General features: G+C 40.7%; 1 protein-coding gene across 6 annotated transcripts in view; it reads right to left on the bottom strand.

The window, feature by feature from the left end:
• Positions 1-19513, bottom strand: part of SYNCRIP (synaptotagmin binding cytoplasmic RNA interacting protein) — a 29078-nt gene extending 9565 nt beyond the window's left edge. For 2 of the 6 annotated variants that reach the window (XM_057527757.1, XM_007195915.3), the window contains exons 1-9: positions 16850-17009; positions 16037-16155; positions 15808-15915; positions 12891-13004; positions 12615-12791; positions 4810-4945; positions 3512-3717; positions 1233-1382; positions 789-910 (exon numbers count right to left, since the gene is read on the bottom strand). In XM_057527757.1, coding sequence (XP_057383740.1) covers positions 789-910; positions 1233-1382; positions 3512-3717; positions 4810-4945; positions 12615-12791; positions 12891-13004; positions 15808-15915; positions 16037-16155; positions 16850-16997 — 1280 coding nt within the window. In that variant the 5' untranslated portion in view covers positions 16998-17009. Of the gene's footprint in view, positions 1-788; positions 911-1232; positions 1383-3511; positions 3718-4809; positions 4946-12614; positions 12792-12890; positions 13005-15807; positions 15916-16036; positions 16156-16849; positions 17010-18382; positions 18477-19312 lie in introns of those variants that run through there. The other 4 variants (XM_057527755.1, XM_057527758.1, XM_057527759.1 and 1 more) reach the window with 4 other exon arrangements.
• Between the last annotated feature and the right edge of the window lie 1596 nt (positions 19514-21109).

The following is a 21109-nucleotide window of genomic DNA, read 5'->3' as shown; positions in this document are numbered from 1 at the left end:
ATTATGAAATAATAGAAGCTTCCCCTACATATGGCAACAGACAGAAAACTGACCTGAGATATAGTTTAGTGATTATTGTTCTTGCCATCAAACAGCAATTACCCCTCTCTTCCTCCTTAGAAATCAATTACCAAATTTTTTTAAATTGCAAACTTCATTCTTACACAGCTAAGTTTCCTTCACTGTCTTAATGAGCAGATAGCCTTAAAAGAGCCAATTTATACAATGCATTTACACACTTGTTTTCGTACCTCAATACTATGTTATTTGCTTATTTCATTAACTATACTCTTACTTCATTTTTCAAAACCCATGCATAGTATATGAAGCCTTTGGGATGGCAGTAATGGGCACTATGTATTGGTAAAGAAGTCTTTTTTTCTGACACAAAGGAAGCAGAGTCTATTATAATTGGAGATTTTGTATTTCCTGCCTCAGAGAAAAAACTCTCCACCCTTTAACCAAACATACTGTCAAGACTTTGGGGCAGCTAATATTTAAAACACGTATTCAGGAGCACATTCTGTAAAATACAGTAGAAAATAACCTAGATTGATTTTTCGTTTATTATGCAAAGGTCCAGTTGTTTAGAATTACAATTAGTTTCACAAGTATGGTCAATAGCAAGAACTCAATAAACATTTTTGGAGATTCTCAGCATTTTTCTTTGACTCAAAGCTTTCAAGTTAAACTTCAAGTCTTCTTTAAAAGGTAAAGGCATGTTACAGATTTGTTCACCTGTTATTCACCAGTTAATCAATATTAAAATTTGTACAACTTTCACTTACATTTGATTCTTTGCGGCTTGCCTCTGAGCTTTTCTTTCTTTCCTTTTCTGATCTGGTGGCTTAGCAAAAACAATTTCAATATTTTCTCCCTCCAAGTCTTTGCCGTTCATTTCTTCCATAGCCTTAAAAAAGTAGGTACTGATCAATACAAGAGACCTTTCACAACTATGATTCATTTAAAGTTAAAAAAATCATTTACTATTAACACTAGAAGGATGAGATAAAATAGGATTCTTGATTTCATTTAAAGATCCAGCTCTTCAACTAATAATCTTTTTGACTTAGTTTAGTAAGTTATGCGATTTGCTAAGGCCAATAAAGGTTAGCTTGAGTAATTACATGACCTCTGAGTTTCCTTCAATTTTCTAAAACGTTCTGACTTTAGGATGACTAAAAATCATTAGTCTAAGTTAGATGCCTATGATAATTCCCCCAGTTATTTACCTTGACAGCACCATCTCGCTCATCAAAATGAATGAAAGCATAATCTTTTAATTTCTTCACTCGTTCCAGTTTCCCAAACTGACTAAATGCCTTTTCTAAAATCTCTTCTGTTACAGTATTGGCCAGGTTGCGTACAAACAGCACTTTTACCTGAAATTTAAGAAAGAAACAGAAACTTCCTATGTATTTCCAAAGGATTCAGTTTCCAAGATGCCACCACCCCAACCCTGCAGACTTAACTTTAGTCACAACCCATTAGAAGAGTAGCAGAAATATAAAATATAGACTAAAATTTCAACTCATTTGGGTAAATACCAAGGAGCATGCTGCTGGATCTAATGGGCAAAAAATCTGAACATTCTCACTAAAGATATACAGATGGTGAATAAGCATAGGAAGAGATGCTCAATTATCATATGTCATTAGGGAATCGCAAATTAAAACAGTGAGATACCATTACAAGCCTGTTACAGTGACCGGTCAAAATCTAAGACACTAACACCATCGAATGCTGTTGAGAATACTGAACAACATATTCACTGCATTAGAATGCAAAATGGTATAATTTGGCAGCTTGTTACAAAACTAAACATACTTTCATACCATATGATTCACCAGTCACACTCCTTGGTATTTACCCAAAAGATGTGAAGACGCGTCCACACAAAACCCTGTATATGGATGCTTATAGCACCCTAATTCATAATTGCCAAAACTTGGAAGCAACCAAGCTGTCCTTCAGTTGGTGACTGGATAAACTATAATACATCCAGACAATGGAATATTACTTAACACTAAACAAGAAATGAGCCATCAAGCCATGAAAAGACATGGAGGAACCTTAAATGTAAAAGAAGCTGTCTTAAATGGCTACATACTATACGATTCCGGCTACATACTATACGATTCCAACTATGTGACATTTGGGAAAAGACAAAACTATGGAGACAGTAAAAAGAGCAATGGTTGCCAGGGATGAGGGGACGAGGGATGAAAGGCAATCACAGAGGATTCCTAAGTCAATGAAAATATTCTGTATGATACTACAATGGTGGATACAACATACATTTGTCAAACCCATAGAATGCAGAACACCAAAAGGGAATCCTAACATAAACATTGAGTTATAATAATGTGTCAATATAGATTCACTGATTATGACAAACGTACCACTTTGGTGAGGACACTGATCGTGCAGGAGGCTGCACAGCTATGTGGGCAGGTGTGTGTACGGGAAACTGCTGTACTTGTTGCTCAAAAAACAAAGCATGCTACGCACAGTACTTTTCATTAGTTATTATTTTACAATTAAAATGGATGTGGTTATTTCCTAAGAACATGAACACCATGCCATCTTAAATAGCTGTTCAACTTAACACAGGGAGTCAAAACTAATTAGGACCTGCTTTTGAAACCCTAAAGAGAGGAGACAATATTCCAAACACTGGTAAGATAAAGTCTTCAATCCTGAAAGCTCCTCAAGTACAACTACAAATTTAACCTTTTGGCTAAGAAACATTATCATTTCCTCCTAAAATACCTGAAGTAGCATCTGAATTTCTTAATCTAAAGGGCTAACCAATGAGAGCTTAATAAGCCAAAGGAAAAAAGAATGAATCCTAAGTATCTTCTGTCCTCAAGAACATTTACCCTTTAATATTCACTGTTCTGACACTTTACACTCCTCTCTTGATTTAAGTAAACTAGTTGTATTTCCTAGCCTATTGTCATTAAGGAGGATTCTTTAATAAAAGGTTAGAATAACTTAACTGCAAACTGCACTGGTAAAGTGTTGACTCAAGAGATGTTTGTTTTCATAGATGTCTCAACTGACTGCTGAAGCACGATACCTAATAATAGCTAAACCTTTTAACTGCAGCAGCTCTGCTGAGGCCAGTACAGTTCACTATTTTTAGGAGTGGGACTTTTAACACAAAAACCATATAATCTAATGGCGCCACTCTCAAAAACTCAAAGAAACTGCTCTTCGAATCCACACAAAAATGTAAGTGAATCATCTCCACTGTATGTAGGCGACCTACTTTATCATGAGAGTATGATGGCTACACAACTGTGGCTGAGGGTCCATGAATAAATTCCTATACTCACCCTCCATGCACTTGCTATTTATTTCTGGTGTGTGGCCTTCAACACAGAACACTCCTCTCACTTCCAAAAATATGGTTTAAGAAAGCACACACAAGTTTCCCTCCGCTCTCTAAAGCCTACCCCTGCTCCCAGCAACACCACAAAAAAATTTTTAACTCAACTCTCATTACCTTTGCCATAACTTCAGGATCGGGATCTTCTATAGGATCAGCCCATTCAACAGTTCCAACATTTCCCCAGACCTTGACTTTACCACTCATTAACCTACGTCTTGCCTGGGCAGCTGTTTTGTGATCTTCATATTCAAGAAAGCAAAAGCCTCTGTTTTTTTTCTTGTCGTCTGGTTGGTGGTATAAAATGACGTCTGTAAGACCCTCTGAAAGTAAGCAACAATTCCAGAGAAATGAGATAAAATAAGCAAAAATAAGATCAAAAGATTTATTTTTCTAATATACTTGAATATCAGAATGAAAAATAATCTCTTATCTTTACCGGGGACTCTCAAAAATACTGGTCCAGATAATTCACCTACTCCACACTTTCCAAGTGTTCCTAATGCAAAAATCCCCATGAAAAGAAAATGTATTCTTTTTACTTAGACCTGAGGACTATTCTGCTTCCATTTATCAGATGACAGAGAGGTATGAAATCTTTACAGAGCTATTTTAGGAAAACCAGGAGTATAAGTCAGACATGGTTAGAAATTTTTCTCTGCTTCCATTAATTAGATGACAGAGAGGTATGAAATCTTTACAAAGCTGTTTTAGGAAAACCAGAAGTATAAATCAGACATGGTTAGAAGTTTTTCACCCCATGCAAGTAAAAACTAATTTTTTAATGGCACTTTTCTGGCCTCAGACATCAATGTTTATTTCAAATGAAATAGAGACTATCTTAGTACTGTATAAGAATTTCAAATGTTCCTGGAAACTGGTAACAGGCTGATAATTTGCTAAATATTCTAGGCAGACAAAACTATTTTTTCTAGTTTCTAAATGACAAAAGCCTGTCACTTGGAAACTTACAAAAAATGCTTTACAATTCAAACAAATTGCACCATATTGACAAAGTATAATCTCTGCTTATAGCAAGAGTACTTACCATTCCTATTAATTTGGAAAATCAAGTCATTACTTATCAAACATTTTTACTAAGAATGTCAACTAAGCACCTCAAAATGCATAAAAACACACAAAGAAATACAATCTTCCAAAACAGGGGAAGCACAACAATGATTCTGCAGACTAAGTTCAAATCCAGCCATATTCCTTACTAACTACATAACATTCAGCAAGTTATTTCCCAAAACCTATTTCTTTATCTGAAAAATGGAGTTACTCATCTTATATGGCTATAGTGAGAATACGAATCAATAAATGCAGTGCTTAAAACAGTGCTTGACACACAGAAGTATGCAATTACCTTAAGTATTAGAAGTTGAACCTCCTTCCAAGTAAACCCAACTTACCTGTTACTTTGCTAAATTCTTCAAGAATCTGTTCCTTGGTTTTACTCTTAGGAATAGAGCCCACAAAAAGCCTGTTGTTGGCAACGGAGATGCAGACACCAATGTGTTTTCCAGAACGAATTTCATGATTATTATACTGAAAGGCGGAAAAGTGCACCATGTTTTAAAAATACTTAAAATATCCTACTATAGGTGCTCATTATAGAAAGATATGCAAATCCCATACACAAAAGCAAAATCTTTTAACAAATTAAAACTTCAACACTTAGGTTTATCCAGTATTTTTATCCTTTAAAAAATTATAATCTCAGACAGGAAGATTGTACTGACAAAACACGCTAACCAAGTTTATGAATTAAAGCAAAAAATTGTCAAGTCCTTGAAATTTAGCAAATTTGGTAAGAATCTAGTCTGTAAGCAGCTTAAATTCCAAATTACTGATTCCACAATACCTTATTTTCTACTTAAATTCATCATTCCGACTAGTTATTCTCATGCAAGGGAAACGGATTCCAGTGCCAGCAAGCTTTCTGCCTTTCTGTTAATCAGCGCTTAAATCTTATTTTTCCATCTCCCCTAATCACTTGTAAAAAGTTACAATAAGGGATCTTTGGCTTCATATACTTAAATCTAAAAGGAGAACCTTGTTATTCCGAATCCAACCCAACTTTTTCCCCCATTTCATTTTCACCAAGCCTACGATGAAGTTGGAGAAAGACAAGTAGATTATGGTAAACTACTATAAAACTACAGTAAAAAGTAAACCATCTTCAAGTAACCATATTGCATAAAACGGAACAATACCGCAGAGGCAAAACCCAAAGAGTTCCTATCCCTGTTATTCCCATTCTTGCGTAACAGGTATATCAGGTATAAGTGAAGAAAATACAGACAAGTCAGAAAGCTGATTCCTCCTTCTCCCTTTTTCTCCATCTCCAGATACTCAAAATTAAACATGAAGTTCAAACATCCTTCCTCCAGTTCAGAACAGTTTTGTACTTTTTACCCCACTGACTCCATTCACGCTTTATCAGAGTTTCTGGTCATCATGATCCCAGGATTATCTCTATACTTTACACTTATGCTGGAGACATTTTTTTTTAAATCACAACTTTGCCTATTGAAAAAAAATCCCACAATGACTCCCCATCAGCAAAACGAAGTTCAAACCCTTGGATGTCATTAAGTCCGTCCTAAAATCCCTACCACTTCTCCCTTTTCTCCACAATACTATAATCTCGGCTATTTACATCAGTTCTCAAACAGTTTTCATACTGCTAAACCTCTGACTATAACGCTTTCCCTGAAACTTCACCATCCAAACTCCTCTGCATACCTGTAGATCTGAGCTCAACCAAATATTCTGCAATCCCTAAATCCTATAAAGGTCAACAAAAACACCCTTCTATGTTAACACAGATCAGCAGTTCTCAACAGGAGTGATTTGCTGCCCCCCGACACACACACATTTTGGTCAACTAGAGGTGGGTTTTGCTATTGGTATTTAGTGGGTAGGTAGAGGCCAGAGATGTTATTAAACATCCTACAATTCACAAAATAGTCCAGCATAATAAAAAGTTATCTACTCTAAAACATTAATAGTGCTGAGGTTAAGAAATCCTGCCCTGGACTTCGTTTTCTCATACCATTTATATTCTATTCAGACCAAACACCTCTTAAAAATAGAAATATGCGGTTACGGGCAGATATTAGACCTATGGCTGAATCCACCATTGCATGGGATTATGGACAAGTAGACTACAATACCCTATTACACAAATAAGTTAACTTAAGAACACAAACTGCTTTAAGACATGTACATTCCCTAGATTTTTATATCTAAGGATCAAGTAGCCAGCCTTAGTGACAAATCAATGGCTTTCAATTTGGTCATTTAGTCTGTAACTCCAGAAGTTGACAAAAACAATTAAAATCAGAAAAAGAATGGAAGGAAATACAGTTTTGAAAAGGGAGAAAGAGGAGTTATTTTGAAGATGACAATTTGGGATCATTTTCCCTTTAATGTATTTCTTTCCAAATATTCTAAGAGCAGAGGCTATTTACTTAACAATGCTGCCTCAAAATAGTAATGACTGTTTCCATTATTACCTACAAAAGAAAAGTTTCTTCCCTTCTAACCTATCCTCACTATGGTTAATCAAGGCGGGGTAGGTAGAAGGTATTTAAATGACTGTAGTCTCTGAACAATATGAAGACGTGAATATTTAGTAGGATTTATAAAGAAAACTAACTTTTCATCCACATTTTTTTAATTTAAAAAATTGGAACAATTATAGCTGACCCATAGAGAGTAAACTGGCTCTCCAATGAAAAGAAGTCATTAAAGGAGCAAAGGTGACCCTCTGCACACAGCATACTGTCCAAATAAAGCAAAAGTGCCTAGAAATAAACATTTCTTAAAGAAATGCCCCATCTACAGATTAAGCATGCACTTTTATAAGTGTATTTGAATTGTTTAACTTTTCTCACTCTAGCATTTTTAAGACCAATCTATCACCTTAAATTCGAAAATAAACTTTGCATCCTAGCAGGTGTTAGCAGGTGAGTAACAGTGACTTAGATGGTAGAAAAACATTACCAAAACAACTGTTCTGATCCTTAATAGAGATTCTAATTTAATGCTGATAAACCCTTACTATCAAGGGTTAGTAATCAGGATGATATGATAGTATCAAAATAAAAAAGAAAACGTAATCTTTTCCAAACTCTAGAAAAGTGGGCACTGAAGTTAACAAGTTTTAGAAATCTAGCTTTCAGATCCAGTAGCACAGTGAGGTAACCAAATAAAATAAAGATGAACTTTGAGCATTAACCAATGCAGTTTCAGTATTTCGGAACACCAAAATGAGTTGTACAGCCTGGAACATTCCCATCATCTACGTTCAAAATATCAATTCACTCTTTCCTTCCCTTATAGCCAATCAGTTACCAAATCCCCAGAAATTTAGCAATCTCAGACTTAGAAAACTGATCCAGAAGTGGTTGCTCAGTCCTTACCCTTACAGCAGCAAAGCCGCCACCTCCCAAGCCCATCCATTTAAGTCTTCTTTACCTTGAGCCAAACCTACTTCCCTAAAAATTCTACAATAAATCTATTTCCTCCTCCAAATGACAGCACTTCATATACCTGCACACAATGCTTAGGACTCAATCCCCCTCTATGCTTGGCTAATCATTACTTCTCTGAAATTGGGAACTGCCTCCAAGAGTGTCACCAAATAGTGACATCCATAACACAATACTATAGAGGCGGATTGAGACTGAGGAGTCTAGAATAAGCTGGAGACTGTTCTGACACTTCTCAACACCAGGCCTCAATAACACGTAGTTCATGATTATCTTGGCTTATTTGGCAATCACACCACACCACTGACACACTACAGCTTACTTGTGGATTAGTCATGTATAGGACTTGACTCTCAGCCCCACTCAATTCCATCCTGCTGGTGTAAACTACTGTGCCAGGCTATCAGAATCTTTTCAGATCCTTATTTTGTCATCCATGGCATTAGCCGCTACATGTAGATTCAAGTCACCAAACGTTTCAACAGTTCAACTATGCCCTCATTCATATCACTGATTAAAAAAAAAAAAGAACCTATACCGTTATTTACATCATGCAACCCATACAAAGGATCAAAACTTTAATAGCACCATGCAACTCAGCCCAGCAGTCATGCCTACTGCCTTCTAGCATTGACTTTACACAAGTTTTATCTCCCTTCCCACAAAACAGTGCTTCAACTATTCATCTACTTCCTTCACTGCCCTGCTCACACCTTTTTATCACAAAGCCTTCTCTAACAACCTCAACCAAAAGCAATCGATCCCTTCATCCCTCCTTTACCCTGTGAACCACCTGCTTCCACTTTAATTGTAGTTAGCCTCTCAAGTCCTAGAAACACCGAAGTCAAGAACTGGATCAAACTACCTTGTACGCCCATAGTAAAGTTTTCATGTTAAACACACTGAACACTTGCTAATTGCTACTAAAATATTCTGTCGACCTGTCTTGCCAGCTGCATTCATCAAAATGGTTGTACACTGGTGTATACAACCGCTGTGAAGAAACCATCAGTGGCTTTTAAAGTCATAACCCTTAATGTGCAAATAGAGGTCAGTATTCCAGTCTTTGTAACAAAGGTATTTTCAGTAGGACACTTCCACTGTATAGGAACCATAATGGGCACTGCACAGCCAGTGGCCCTGGGCTCCAATTCCAACAGCACACCACACAAATACACATACACACTTGCCTGGTCAGCCAGTCAGGTTATTTATCTACTACCTACTCTATAATGGCACTGTTCTAAATGTTGGGGATACAGGAAAAAAGAGCAAATTTTCTGATGGGAAGAGAGAAGCAAATAATCTTTCAAAGTCAAAAAATAATTTTAAGTACATCTAAGCATTCTTTTTTTTTTTATCATGTTCAGTATACTGTCATGGGGCAACTGGGTGGTAAGCCTTTCTTAGAAAGGCCTTCTAAGAAAACCTGATTGATAAGACAGCAGCTGTGCTAACTGGGAGAAGTGGGAGAAAGAACAGAAGGCAGCCTTGAGATGGAAATGCTCATAGCTTTTGTAGAGGAGAAAAAAGGCAAAGTGTGGATGGAAGGGTAATAAAGAAGAGTAGGAAGACAGAGGTAAGCAAAAACTTGATCAGATAGAATCTTGTTTGGAAGCCATTATTAGAGTTTTCAGCATGGGACTGTTGTGATCTAATCTACACAGCTAAAAGGTAAGACTGTAAAGGAGCAACGGAAAGCAGTGAGACTAGCTAGAAGGATTCTTCAAATGGTACCTTAGGCTAGGATGGTAGCAGGAAGATGGTACAAATTGGTTAGATGCCAAAAATAAATTTGGCAGTAGAGACGACTTACACTCTGAATTCCTTTTAACACTACCTAAACCACTACATAATTTGAAGAATCAGGCTACCTGGCAACATAACTTATACTGCTGGCTTAAATTGTTATGTCTAATTAATGATAAGCACATGCTAAACAAACCTGGTATCAAGCTAAACCAGTTCGGCTCTGGGCAAGCCACCCAGACTATTTATTCTACTGCAAAAGGAAGATATTTCACTTACCTTGAAGAATGGGTTGAAGTGATCTTTAAAGGTAATAATGTAGCACCTAGCACAGCTCCTGTGCCTCAACAAGCACAAGTGGTAGCTATTATTCACCTTTTCACAAATTTAAATCTTGCTTCCTTAGCTACATTGTCATCATTTAGGGATGAATTTTCTTATTCCCCCAAATACAAGGCAGATGTTAGCTGAAAATAGGGTCATTAAGAAGTTTGCAGTTGCTTCTAACTTCATGCCTCTTCTTCAGCTGTTAACATCAACCCATTTTACAAGTAATTCAGATGCAAACTTAAAATCTACAGTCTTTATTGGGGGGGGGCGGCGGGGGTCGTTGTTGAATAACATCAAAAAATAAGGCTGAATATATAAACTATCTCAACTCAATAGACGGTATTTCTCAAGACACAAAGTACAGGAAAGCAAAAAGAGATGGTGCTTCAATCTTGTCTCATCTATAAATAACGTAAAAAAGGCATTTTCTCAGCATCTGATTATGTGCAACTAGAACAACAGTTCAACTACCTTATATAAAAATTCACCTTGGATAAAGCTGTAATTCAAGTAGACTCGTGACATGATACGAGTAGGAACAGTTTTCAAAATATGCTTCCTTAAAAAATACATTTAGGAGGGGTACTCATTTCCAGGAATCAAAACAAGGTAGCAAAAAAACATCCCAATCAAATTCAGTTTTTTATTTCTCGAGAATGTTTCATTTCCTCAAAAGCCTAGTCCTTTCTTCTACTGTTGCATTAAGGCAAATCTCCCAATTCTATTATCACCATAGTCCCAGCTATGGTAAAGCATCCTTTTTAAAAAAGCAATGACAATACGTCCAATTCATCCCATTGCTAAGAATACCCTTTAAAAGACACTAAAGCACAGAGCTTCCTATTCATCAGACAGTAAAAAATAATTATGCCCCCAGATAAGGACTCAAATCACAAACCCAGAAAAAAGTGTTAAAAGATTTAGGACAAGAGCTAGCTCACAGACCAATCAAAATGGCTGTTTGGCTACCTGGAAATTTCTGCATTACAGTTGAAAAACTTAACTACATTAATAAGACTACTCTAAGCCTACAGCAATGCAACTTTGGACTACATGATCTGTTAAGCCAAGGCAATTGCCCAAACTGAGACATATTTCATGTGTACTTATTGGCACTCAAAATAGTGACGTTAGGACTGGATTATGTAACATCTTCTTCTAATGATGCTTCTTTACTATAAGGATTCTGAACATCATCTAGAAATAAATTCTAGTGAGGACCTACCATAATTAAGTGTATTTTGGCAGCAAAACTTAAGTAGTCTACAAATGTTTGTTTAATGATTCCTTTTAAAAATATTAATAAATACACAAATCATTACTTGTAACACTAAATAATCACACCTATTAAGCAAAACTAAAGCTTTATGTGATACCTAGTAAATAAACTGGATCTGACATCATTAAATTCTGTACTAGCTTTTTGTAGTAAGATAGTCTCATTGCCTTCTCAATCATTATGTATTTCCACATTAAAACTTACTGCTACTTTATTACTACCTGGCAAAATGTTCTATTCTTTTATAGATTCAAGTAGATGACTCCTAAAGTATCTTTCCAGAACTCTAAAAAGTCCTCAGTTTTACCTGAACTGTTTAAACTAAAAACGTGACAGTTCAAAGGTCACCACTGAATGGACCCCTAGAGCTATACATACTCTCCCTTCTGAAACAGAAAGCATTCTTTGAAAGAAAAGAAAATCAGCCATGATTTAAAAAGAAATATCTAAACTCCTGAATTCTTTATTCTTCCCAACTAGCATACTTTTCTAATGTTAACCTTTACAATGTTCAATTACACACACCAATGGAGAGATCCAAGCAATACAAAAAGCAAAACCAAGTAAATATATTTGTTTTCTTTTTCTCCTTAAGGTTTGCCTTAAAATGTGACATATATGATAGTGAGGGAAGGAAAAATAAAATGCAGGATGAAATCACTCTAAGGAGTTCAAATTTGCTTAGAATTACCCACAAAACATGTAAGTCAGATAATGCAAAACTAACAAACATCTGCTATAGTGAACCATTTACAAAAGTTCCTCCCCAGCTGTACTTCTTGATGTATTTCTTGGATTGAAATTAACTTACATCTTCAACTAAAAAACACAGAAACTACTTGTCACAGAATTTAATAAAACTAATTTGAAGGAGAATTATATAAGCCATAGTTTGAAACATTAAAATTCTTTAAATTGGGAAAACAACTAGGTCCTCGCCTGACATCTAGTACTTTGAAATCGGACATTGCCACTCAACATAAAATCCTTTATTTCATTAACTAAAAAGTTATCATCACAATGTCTTTGTGAAACATTTTCGAAAAAGGGACAAACAGATATGGCCCTTTAAGAGCCCTATCTATTACAGTTACTTTCTTAAACCTTTTAACATTCCTTAAAAAAAAAAAAAATCACTAAGCCAAATTCAAAGAACCAGTAACTTCAACTCCACCACACTACCTTATAGATCCTGAGTCAGTTCAACTATAGGCACAAAAAATACTGCTACAATGTGTACATAGAAAATGTGACAGCACCTAATCAGCACTTCAAAAACCTCTGGTTGACACAATTAAGAAAAGTCCTGGCTTTAAATGAAAACAGAGAATGTGAAAACTGAAAAGAAAAAAAAACTCACCAGTTTAACAGCCTCCTGAGCTGCTTCTTTTGTACAAAAAGTGACAAACGCATAACCTCTATTGAGACCAGTTAGTGGATCCATCATTAGACGAAGATCCCATATAGGTCCAGCTTTTTCAAACAATGGAACAAGTTCATCCTCAAACAGATCTCTTGGGATCTTCCCTACAAATATCTGTAAATTAAATATGAAGTAAAAACCATGGAGAGTTTCTTTAGGGAACCAGACACCTGTACATTTACTACAAAGGGTACAAGTTTTTAGTCTCTTTACCTCAGTGCCAACAGAAGGCTGCTGACCTGAATAAACGGAATCTGGAGGCGGTCCCCCATACTTCCTCTGTCCAGTGGTCACATCGAGTGTGTATCCTGTTCTTTCCAAGAGCGCCTTAAAAAGTTCAAACGTCATTAATACATTTCATTCATGAGACCACACCCATACATTGAGCAGTTTAAAATCAATCTTGTTCAAATCTTTATATGTATCTTTGCAACATTCCCTACTTACAGATTTCTGTTGTTTCAGAATTCCCCTTTTAATGTATGCTTGTAATTTATAATATGCCCTAATTTATAATGAAAATTTCAGGATCCTGGTCAAATCATTTTCTGGTCTCCAATTAATTACTGACTAGTGCTTAGTGAACAACACAAAATATTGAACCGTCAACAACTTTCAAGGCAACGTGTACCTATTCAGCCCTTCTAAAAAATGACTGCACCTAATTAGGCTGAAAATAATTCTCTCCTGAAGAAGGAGCTGGATAACTTCTCTCCTCCAAATCTAGCTTTCTTACCCAATAAATTTCCCTGTAATCCACACTTCTGGGTACCTACCGCCATTCTGGGAGTTTGACCAACCTTTATAGAAATTACACTCCTCCAATTAAGTCCAGAAACTTAGGAGTTGCAGGAAAAATGACCTCTTATTCATCTGACATTCAAGTACCATGCTTCACAGGACAGCATGGATCACTCAGAAAAATGAGAGCCAAAATGATTTTGAAAACTTTATGAAGCTACAACAATGTGACATAACCTCTATATATGACCTCCCTAAAAGTGAACTGTTAAAATTTACACAACTCATATTTACTCAGAGCATTAAAATTTCTCTTCATCTTTTATTACAAGCAAAAAGACTAGAAAGAAGTAGTCCACTGTTAGCCTAAGGAAAAAACAAGAATTATTCCTTTTCCACCATCTCACCCACAAAGCACAAAACTGGTTTTCTGAATAATAAAAGCAACCCAATAATTAGATGATAAATTCTGAAATAAAAAGAAACACTAGGCACAGGACAAAACTTATCAAAATGCTGTTAAGTGATTTGGGGGTCACTTTAGTCTTTGAAAATGAAAATGCCTAGACAGATTTTAAATATTTTCTACTCAAAGAACATTAAATATTTATGAAAAAAATACTGTAATTGATAACAACTCCTTTATTCCTAAACTGTCTTAACAAAAAACCCCAGAAAGTGCTACATGTTTTAAGTAGTCTTTTTCTATTATCTCCAAATATATTTGCTTAACAGTGCAACACTGGGTTAGTAACAAAAATAAACTCAAATCTATTACTATCACACAAACTAAACCATTAAATGGCTCTTCTTCCCTTTTTCCCATATGTAATCCCTGTGCTTCTTTCACTTTAATCTTTAAGTGACCCAAATAATACCTTTTATGTCACTCGCTAAAAACAAAAAGAAAAAACTTATTCCCTCTGAAAAATATCCTATAAAAATGTCTGTCTTCGATGTAGAGAATGGACTTGAGGACACGGGGAGGGGGAAGGGTAAGCTGGGACGAAGTGAGAGAGTGGCATGGACATATATACACTACCAAATGTAAAACAGATAGCTAGTGGGAAGCAGCCGCGTAGCACAGGGAGATCAGCTCAGTGCTTTGTGACCACCTAGAGGGGTGGGATTAGGAGGGTGGGAGGGAGATGCAAAAGGAAGGGGATAAACGTTTGCATATAGCTGATTCATTTTGTTATACAGCAGAAACTACAATAAAGATGTTAAAAGAAAAAAAGTCTGCCTTCTTGCCACAATTTAAGTCACACTAAAGCTTTAAGCCACTCCCTTCCAAAGATAGAACTGAATCTCACCAACGAAATTTTCAATTTTTCATAAAATTTTAATAATTGTCTCAGTATAGACTTAATTACAACTGATTAATTACAATGAGTAACAACTATATTCCATTTCTTTGGAAAAACTAAACTTATAGCTCAAACACAATTCACTCACAGCTACAACTGCGAAAGGCTCAAATTTATAGACAGCCTTAACATCTAACTCCATATTCCAAGCTTCTCTCTTCCCACAGCATTATAACACACCTGACACCTATATTGTTCCTAATAACTGATTTTCTTAAACCATAATCCTTGGTTCAAGAGCAGTGGCACACTATATTGAGTACCAGATTAAAACTAGTATGATCACCGTCATATTTTCTATGAACTAAAAACTCAACACAACTAAAAAACACCAAGATCAAAACCTAGTTGACTTTGAGGCCATTTACTCTTCTGACTTTGGGGGTAGGGGGAGCGCAAAGGAAACCTACCCTCAGCCTCAGTTTCCTCATTTACATTTCCACAGTAATCAATTTTATCCTTAAAAGCTGCTTTTAGAAATGAACAAATTGGCCTTAAAAACCCATACTAATGGAAGGAGAAGAAGGCAGTGTTAAAATACTAAACCCATTTAATTTGGGGGCTTGAGAATCCTAAGAAAAGCAGTCAGCTGCTAAATGCACACACTCCACCAGTATGGGGTGAGCTGATTCCCTCCCATTTTGGTTCCACTGTCAGTTAATCTGGACTTGCAGGTTTCTAAAAAAATATGGTGGCTGTATTTCTTTAAATCTTTTATTTAGAATACCAATAACACAAATTTAAGAAACAGTAGCTGGCTAACAAGAAAAACTTCGGAATTGTTTTAGAAACAAATTGTTAAAGGCAGGAAAAACAGTAATTACAAAAGATTAACAAATTATCTCATGGTCATTAACTCGCAACATCAAAAAAACCACAAAAAACAAACAAAAAAACACGAAAAACAAAACACACCCACCCATTTCACACCCAAGGAATATTTACCAAAGCTAGAAAATAGAAGAAAAAAAAAACTTTAAAACTGGAAGGAGTAATAACAAAGAAAGTTTTTAAAGACATACCTTAATTTTTGCCTCATCTGGTCCTTTGCTAGAATCTGCTACTTTGGTCCCCTGTTTTTCTCTCTGCCTATAAGTCTTCATGACTCCACATAAAAAGGCACTTTTGTTCTGCAAACGAATTTTCCAATCATATTTAACAATAATTATCTTAAACATACCTAAATAAATAAAACTTGAACTATCAAAACTACTGTTTATTCTTTTTACACTGACACTAGATTAACGTTACCTGAACATGAGAGAGATCACTGTCTTTAAACTGCTGAAGAACTGCCAATGCGCCGTCTTCATTGAATTCTTTTAAAGCTTCGATAGCTCTTTCATCTAAATCGCTATGTGCAACCAGCCCTGGAGAAAAAAAAACTTAATTAATTGTCAACTTTTAATATTTTTTAGAAAGTTCGTTTTTTTTTTTAAACAAAGACCATGTTTGCCAATACAGGTGCCAACTAAGAATTCTTCCATGCCCCCTTATCATCTATATAATGAAAAACACATACCTTAGCCATTCTGAACGGCATTATGAACTAAATAAGGCCTCTCAACCACTTTTTTTTAAATCTTGTTCAGTGTCTAAATCAGACAATTCTGAACCCTATTTCTACAGCAAATATATAGGCTCACAAATTCTAAAACCAACCAACGAAGTACCGAGCATGACAAACGAACCTCTACTCAATTTCAAATACCACTAGAAAAAGCAAGAGCCACACGGAGACAGACTACAAGTCTACAGTTACCAAGTTATTTAACAAGAATCCTACTATAAAAATACCCCCAAAAAGTCACATGGCCTGCTTCCAATATTTAGCAGCTGTTGCTACCATCGTATACTTATCCATCTGGCCAGCCAGCCTTTACCTCCTAACCCTTTCTCTTCCCTCCCTCTATACACCTTAACCTCTACTTCACAACTAGCACAACAAGGCAACACTCCAGGTCCCACACTTATTGGAAACCACAAAAAGTTGCTATTTTAGCTCAAAGCCAGAAATCCAATAGAAAAATTTCATGATATAATTTTGCAAGTGTTAGTTCTTACCTGCAACGTAAATTTCATCTAGTTTTTCAGCAACTTTCTGTGGTAAACCAGCATCAAGCAATGTCTGAAAATTTTCTGAATGGATAACTGCAGAAGTAGTATCCATGGGCTCTTCAGTACCATTTCCATTAACATGTTCTGTAGCCATGTTTCCAGAGATCTGTTCAAACGCAATAAGCAAAATTAAACTAGGATCTTCAGAAAGGATAGAGGACAATATGAGAGCCCCAATCTTTACTTTCTCTACCAATTTCTACACCAGCCAGCCTGCACCTCCCTTTAAAGAGGCCTTACTTGAAAGTCACTGTCGCCTGACAAGCCACATTCGGAGCGCGGGGCACAGAAGGACGGATCCACTACGTTTTTCCTTAGCACCACCCCTGACTCACCTGCTAACACTCCCTAGGAAAAACCACATTACAAATGGAGCCCAACCAGCACGAGGACGAGCCAGCGTGCCACATGCAGCTGTGCCCGTACGGCGAACGAGGTGTGTGTGGAGCAAGCAAAGCTGGGCTTTTCCCTCTCAAAGGTAAACCCCCGAAGTGCGCGCTTTTCCCGCCTGCCGCTTAAAGATCGGTAACAACAGCCTGCGAAGAACAAAGCGCTCACACAAGCTACCTTCCCACCACCCAATTTCTCCACCCTTCACCCGCACACCCCAAAGCCCGCCCCCGACTCCGCACCCAGAGCGGCAGCCTCACCGCTGCGGCCCCCGGGAGCCCAGCAGAAACACGTGCTCTGCGCCTTCCAATGTCCTACAACTTCCTTCCACGAAAACCCACCGAGTCCCAGGCCAAGACCACCGTCACCGGCTCCCAACAGCTACCCCAAGCCGCGGCCGGAGCCCCCAGAAAGCAGCAGCAGCAGCACAACCTCGCCCCTCGACACCGAGGCCGCGGCGGCGCCAGGCCACAGGCTCTCCCCGCCCCCCAGCGCCGCCGTCTCGGCCGTGACACATGGCTCTCTCTGCCCCGGGCGCCGGCGACCCCCGGCCGCCCGCCCGCCCCGCCGAGACGTGCGCCGCGGCGCACGGTGCAAGCCCCCCACCCCTCGCCGGTCCCGGCAGCAACTGCGGCGCGGGGGCCGGTGGTGCCACCCCCGGGCCGGGGCCGACAAGCCGGCGGCGCGAGGGCGTTCCGCGAACTGCCCAACGCTTGCCGGACCCCGAGCACCACCCAACCCCGCCGCGCGGCTGCGGGACAGGACCGGCTCCTCTCCGCCCACTCCCGCGCCGCGGCGACGGCCACGACAGCACCAACTCCGCCGCCGCTCGTGGTCTGCGCGGGCCACGGGGGCGCCTCCTCCCTGGAGCGCCGCAGACAAAGCCCGAACGGCAGCAGCACATGGAAGCGAGAAGGAAGTGGCGGCGCGGGCCGCGGCCTACTCCCAAGCAGCCCCAGTCAACGTGCTCCCCTCTTCCTTGGAATCCATTTTCCAGAAAAGCCGGTTTCTCCCCGCACCGCCCTCCCCCAGCTCACTCCACAATGTCACGGAGCTCCCCTCCCAGACCCGGGTCCCAGCGGTCGTTACCTCCCCGTCGGGCTGCGGCGGAGGAATCCTGTCCGAGGAGATCCGGTTGCGGGCAACGCGTGCTCGCTGCTCCCTGGGTCCGGCGCGAGTGGAGCTGTTGTAAAATGGCGGCCGAAGCTCACGCCGCTGGCAGCAAACCCGATCCAGTTCCACTCGCCTCCGAGCGCGCTCCCAGTGCGCGCGCGCGCCTCCGCGTGACCCCCCCCTTCCCTCCCCTCCCTCGCGCGTCCGCTTCTCTCACTCACTCCTTCAGCCCCTGCCCGCCTCCAGCTCCTCCTTCTCCTTCTCCCACCACCACCAGCCTCCGTCCGCCTCTTCTCTAGGCCTTTCTTCTTCCCCTCCCTGCTCCTTTCTCCCACCGCTCGCACTGTCGTCCGCGGCCGCTCAGGCACGAGTGGCCGCCCTTCCCCTCCTCGCTTGCACGCTTGCACGCTCGCACGCTCGCTCCCTCCCTCGCTCTCTCGGCCCTGTCCCCCAGTCCCTGCCGACTCTGCTCCTCTCTTTCTCTCTCCCGCGCTGACGTGACGACGTAGCTTACGCCTCGGGACGCGCGCCCGCGGGCTCCGCCCCCACGCCCGCCACCTCCCTCGCTCCTCACCACACGGGAGGGCGCGAGACCCCGCCCTTCCGCTCCGGCGGCGGCGGAGGGGCTGAGAGTGAATGAAAGGCCCGCCCCTTCCCCTGCCGGCACTCCCCCTCCCGCTCCCCTCCGAGCGGGGCGGGGCGGGCCGGCTCAGCGTGTCCCACTCGTTCTCCTTTGTCAGGAGACAGGCATCTCCCCACCCCGCCCCACCCCACCCCCACCGCGGCACCACGCGCACGCCCCCCCCACCGAGCTCCCGCTCGCCCCACCCCCCGCCCCGTCCCGGGCCGGCGGGGAACGGGGCGGGGGGCGAGGAACGCGAGCGCAGCTCCGCGGAGGGTACCCACCGGTCCGTGCGCGCCCGGCCCCCGCCCCCGGCGCCGCGGCCGCGTAGCCGTTCCAGGCGGTGTCCACGCCGCCGCCGCCCCGCGCTCTCCTCGCTCGGGAAGCTGCAGGCGCACGTGTCCCCCGGGGCGGGGCGAGGCAGACAATGGGGCGGCGGGGGAGGGGAGCGGCGCGGAGCCCGCGGACCTTTGGTCCACCTGGCCGGCGGGACGCGAGTGTGGGAGTCACCTCCTGGGAGACTGGGTCTCCCCGGTCGGACAGTGGGAACTCCGGGGCCCCGCGCCCGCGTGACTTCCTTTCCACGGGAACCTTGGGTGGAGGGAGGGGCACTCGGGGCTCGAACGAGGAAACCCCGGCTGCTTTTCAGGGGGAACCGGCTGGCTCCAGTGGAGCGAGGAGCGGCTCCCGCCTTGGGATGCTACGAAAGCCAGATTTGGAAGCAAAACCGCTGGGTGGTGAAGAGTTGTGCAATACTCCGTTTCAGTCCCTGGCCTTTTCAGCAGTTAAGGGCTTTCTCACGGCACAGTTTGAGCAACTTGCAGCAGCACAGAGCTGCGTGGTTAGGGCAACTGTAGCATATCTGTGTTTCTTTTCGAAAATCTTGCCAATTAAATCTTAACTTAGTGACACTTCTTTTGTAACCGTATACTAGGTACAAGAAAGACAAGACAAAGGCATTTGAATTTCAGACGCCGTGTGGATACTAATTTTGTTCAATGCAGCTGTAATGAAAAACAGGAATAGTGTCCTTTTCATTAAAAAAACAAGAGCTCACTGGTTCCCTAAACAAAAAGTTAGATGAATACTCCTCAAAGTGCTTAAACACTTCGTATGCCAGATTACTTTCATTAGTACCTGGATCAAGATACGAAATTTTTGAAATATTTTGACCAAAAGACTATGTAGCCAGTCGGTTTAGTAAGGATCTGGGCGCTCTACTACCTAAAATTTCTTCCTGTCATACATGGACCTGCTGTTGTATTCAGCTAATTCAGCAGTAGGGATTTTAGTTCATAATTCGAAGGTTGTAGATAATGTTATAAATGAAACCAAATAACCAAAATGTTTAATACAAAAATATAATAAAAACTGGATAATCCTATAGATGAAGGAATGAAAACAACAGATCTGAACCGTCCAACACTTTTTTTTAAAGACTTTCCTTTAAAAAAAAGAATGAGAAGGAGAGGAAGGGGGAGGGGGAGGGGGAAGAAGAGGAGGAAGAGGGGGAGGAAGGAGAAGAAGGAGAAGGAGAGGAAGGGGGAAGAGGAAGAGGAAGGAGAAGAAGAGCCTTTACCTAGGCAATGTCATCTGCCAGATGACCAGACCTCCCAAATTGAAATCTCTAGTTCTTCTGTGACCCCTAATTCCTTTGCCTAACCCACCCACCCGACACCTTTTTGTGGGCTTTAGGCACTCCAAATCAACATTTCAAAAAACTGAGCACAACATCGTCCCCTTCATCATCCAGCTCCAGAGTTCCCATCTCAGTGAACATCACCCACTTGCGTCCAGCAGCATTGGCTGAAAACCAGAGAGTCATTCAGGACAGTACCTTCTCCCTCAAGGCCGTATTAATTAAGTCCTGTCAATTTCGTCTGCCTAATATATCTCCACTTCTCTCTGTGTTGCACCCAGGGGATAAGCTACCATCACTTACCACCTGGACTAATGATAGAGCCTCCTGATTCATCCATCCTTGCAGCTTTTCTAATCCATTCAAAGCCGCGCGCGGCGGGCGTGTGTGTGTGTGTGTGTGTGTGTGTGTGTGTGTGTGTGTGTTTGGATTTTAATTGCAG

This window comes from Balaenoptera acutorostrata, chromosome 14, assembly GCF_949987535.1.
Source record: "Balaenoptera acutorostrata chromosome 14, mBalAcu1.1, whole genome shotgun sequence".
In the NCBI taxonomy this organism is placed as follows: Eukaryota; Metazoa; Chordata; class Mammalia; order Artiodactyla; family Balaenopteridae; genus Balaenoptera; species Balaenoptera acutorostrata.
This window is presented reverse-complemented; position numbering and strand designations above follow the sequence as displayed.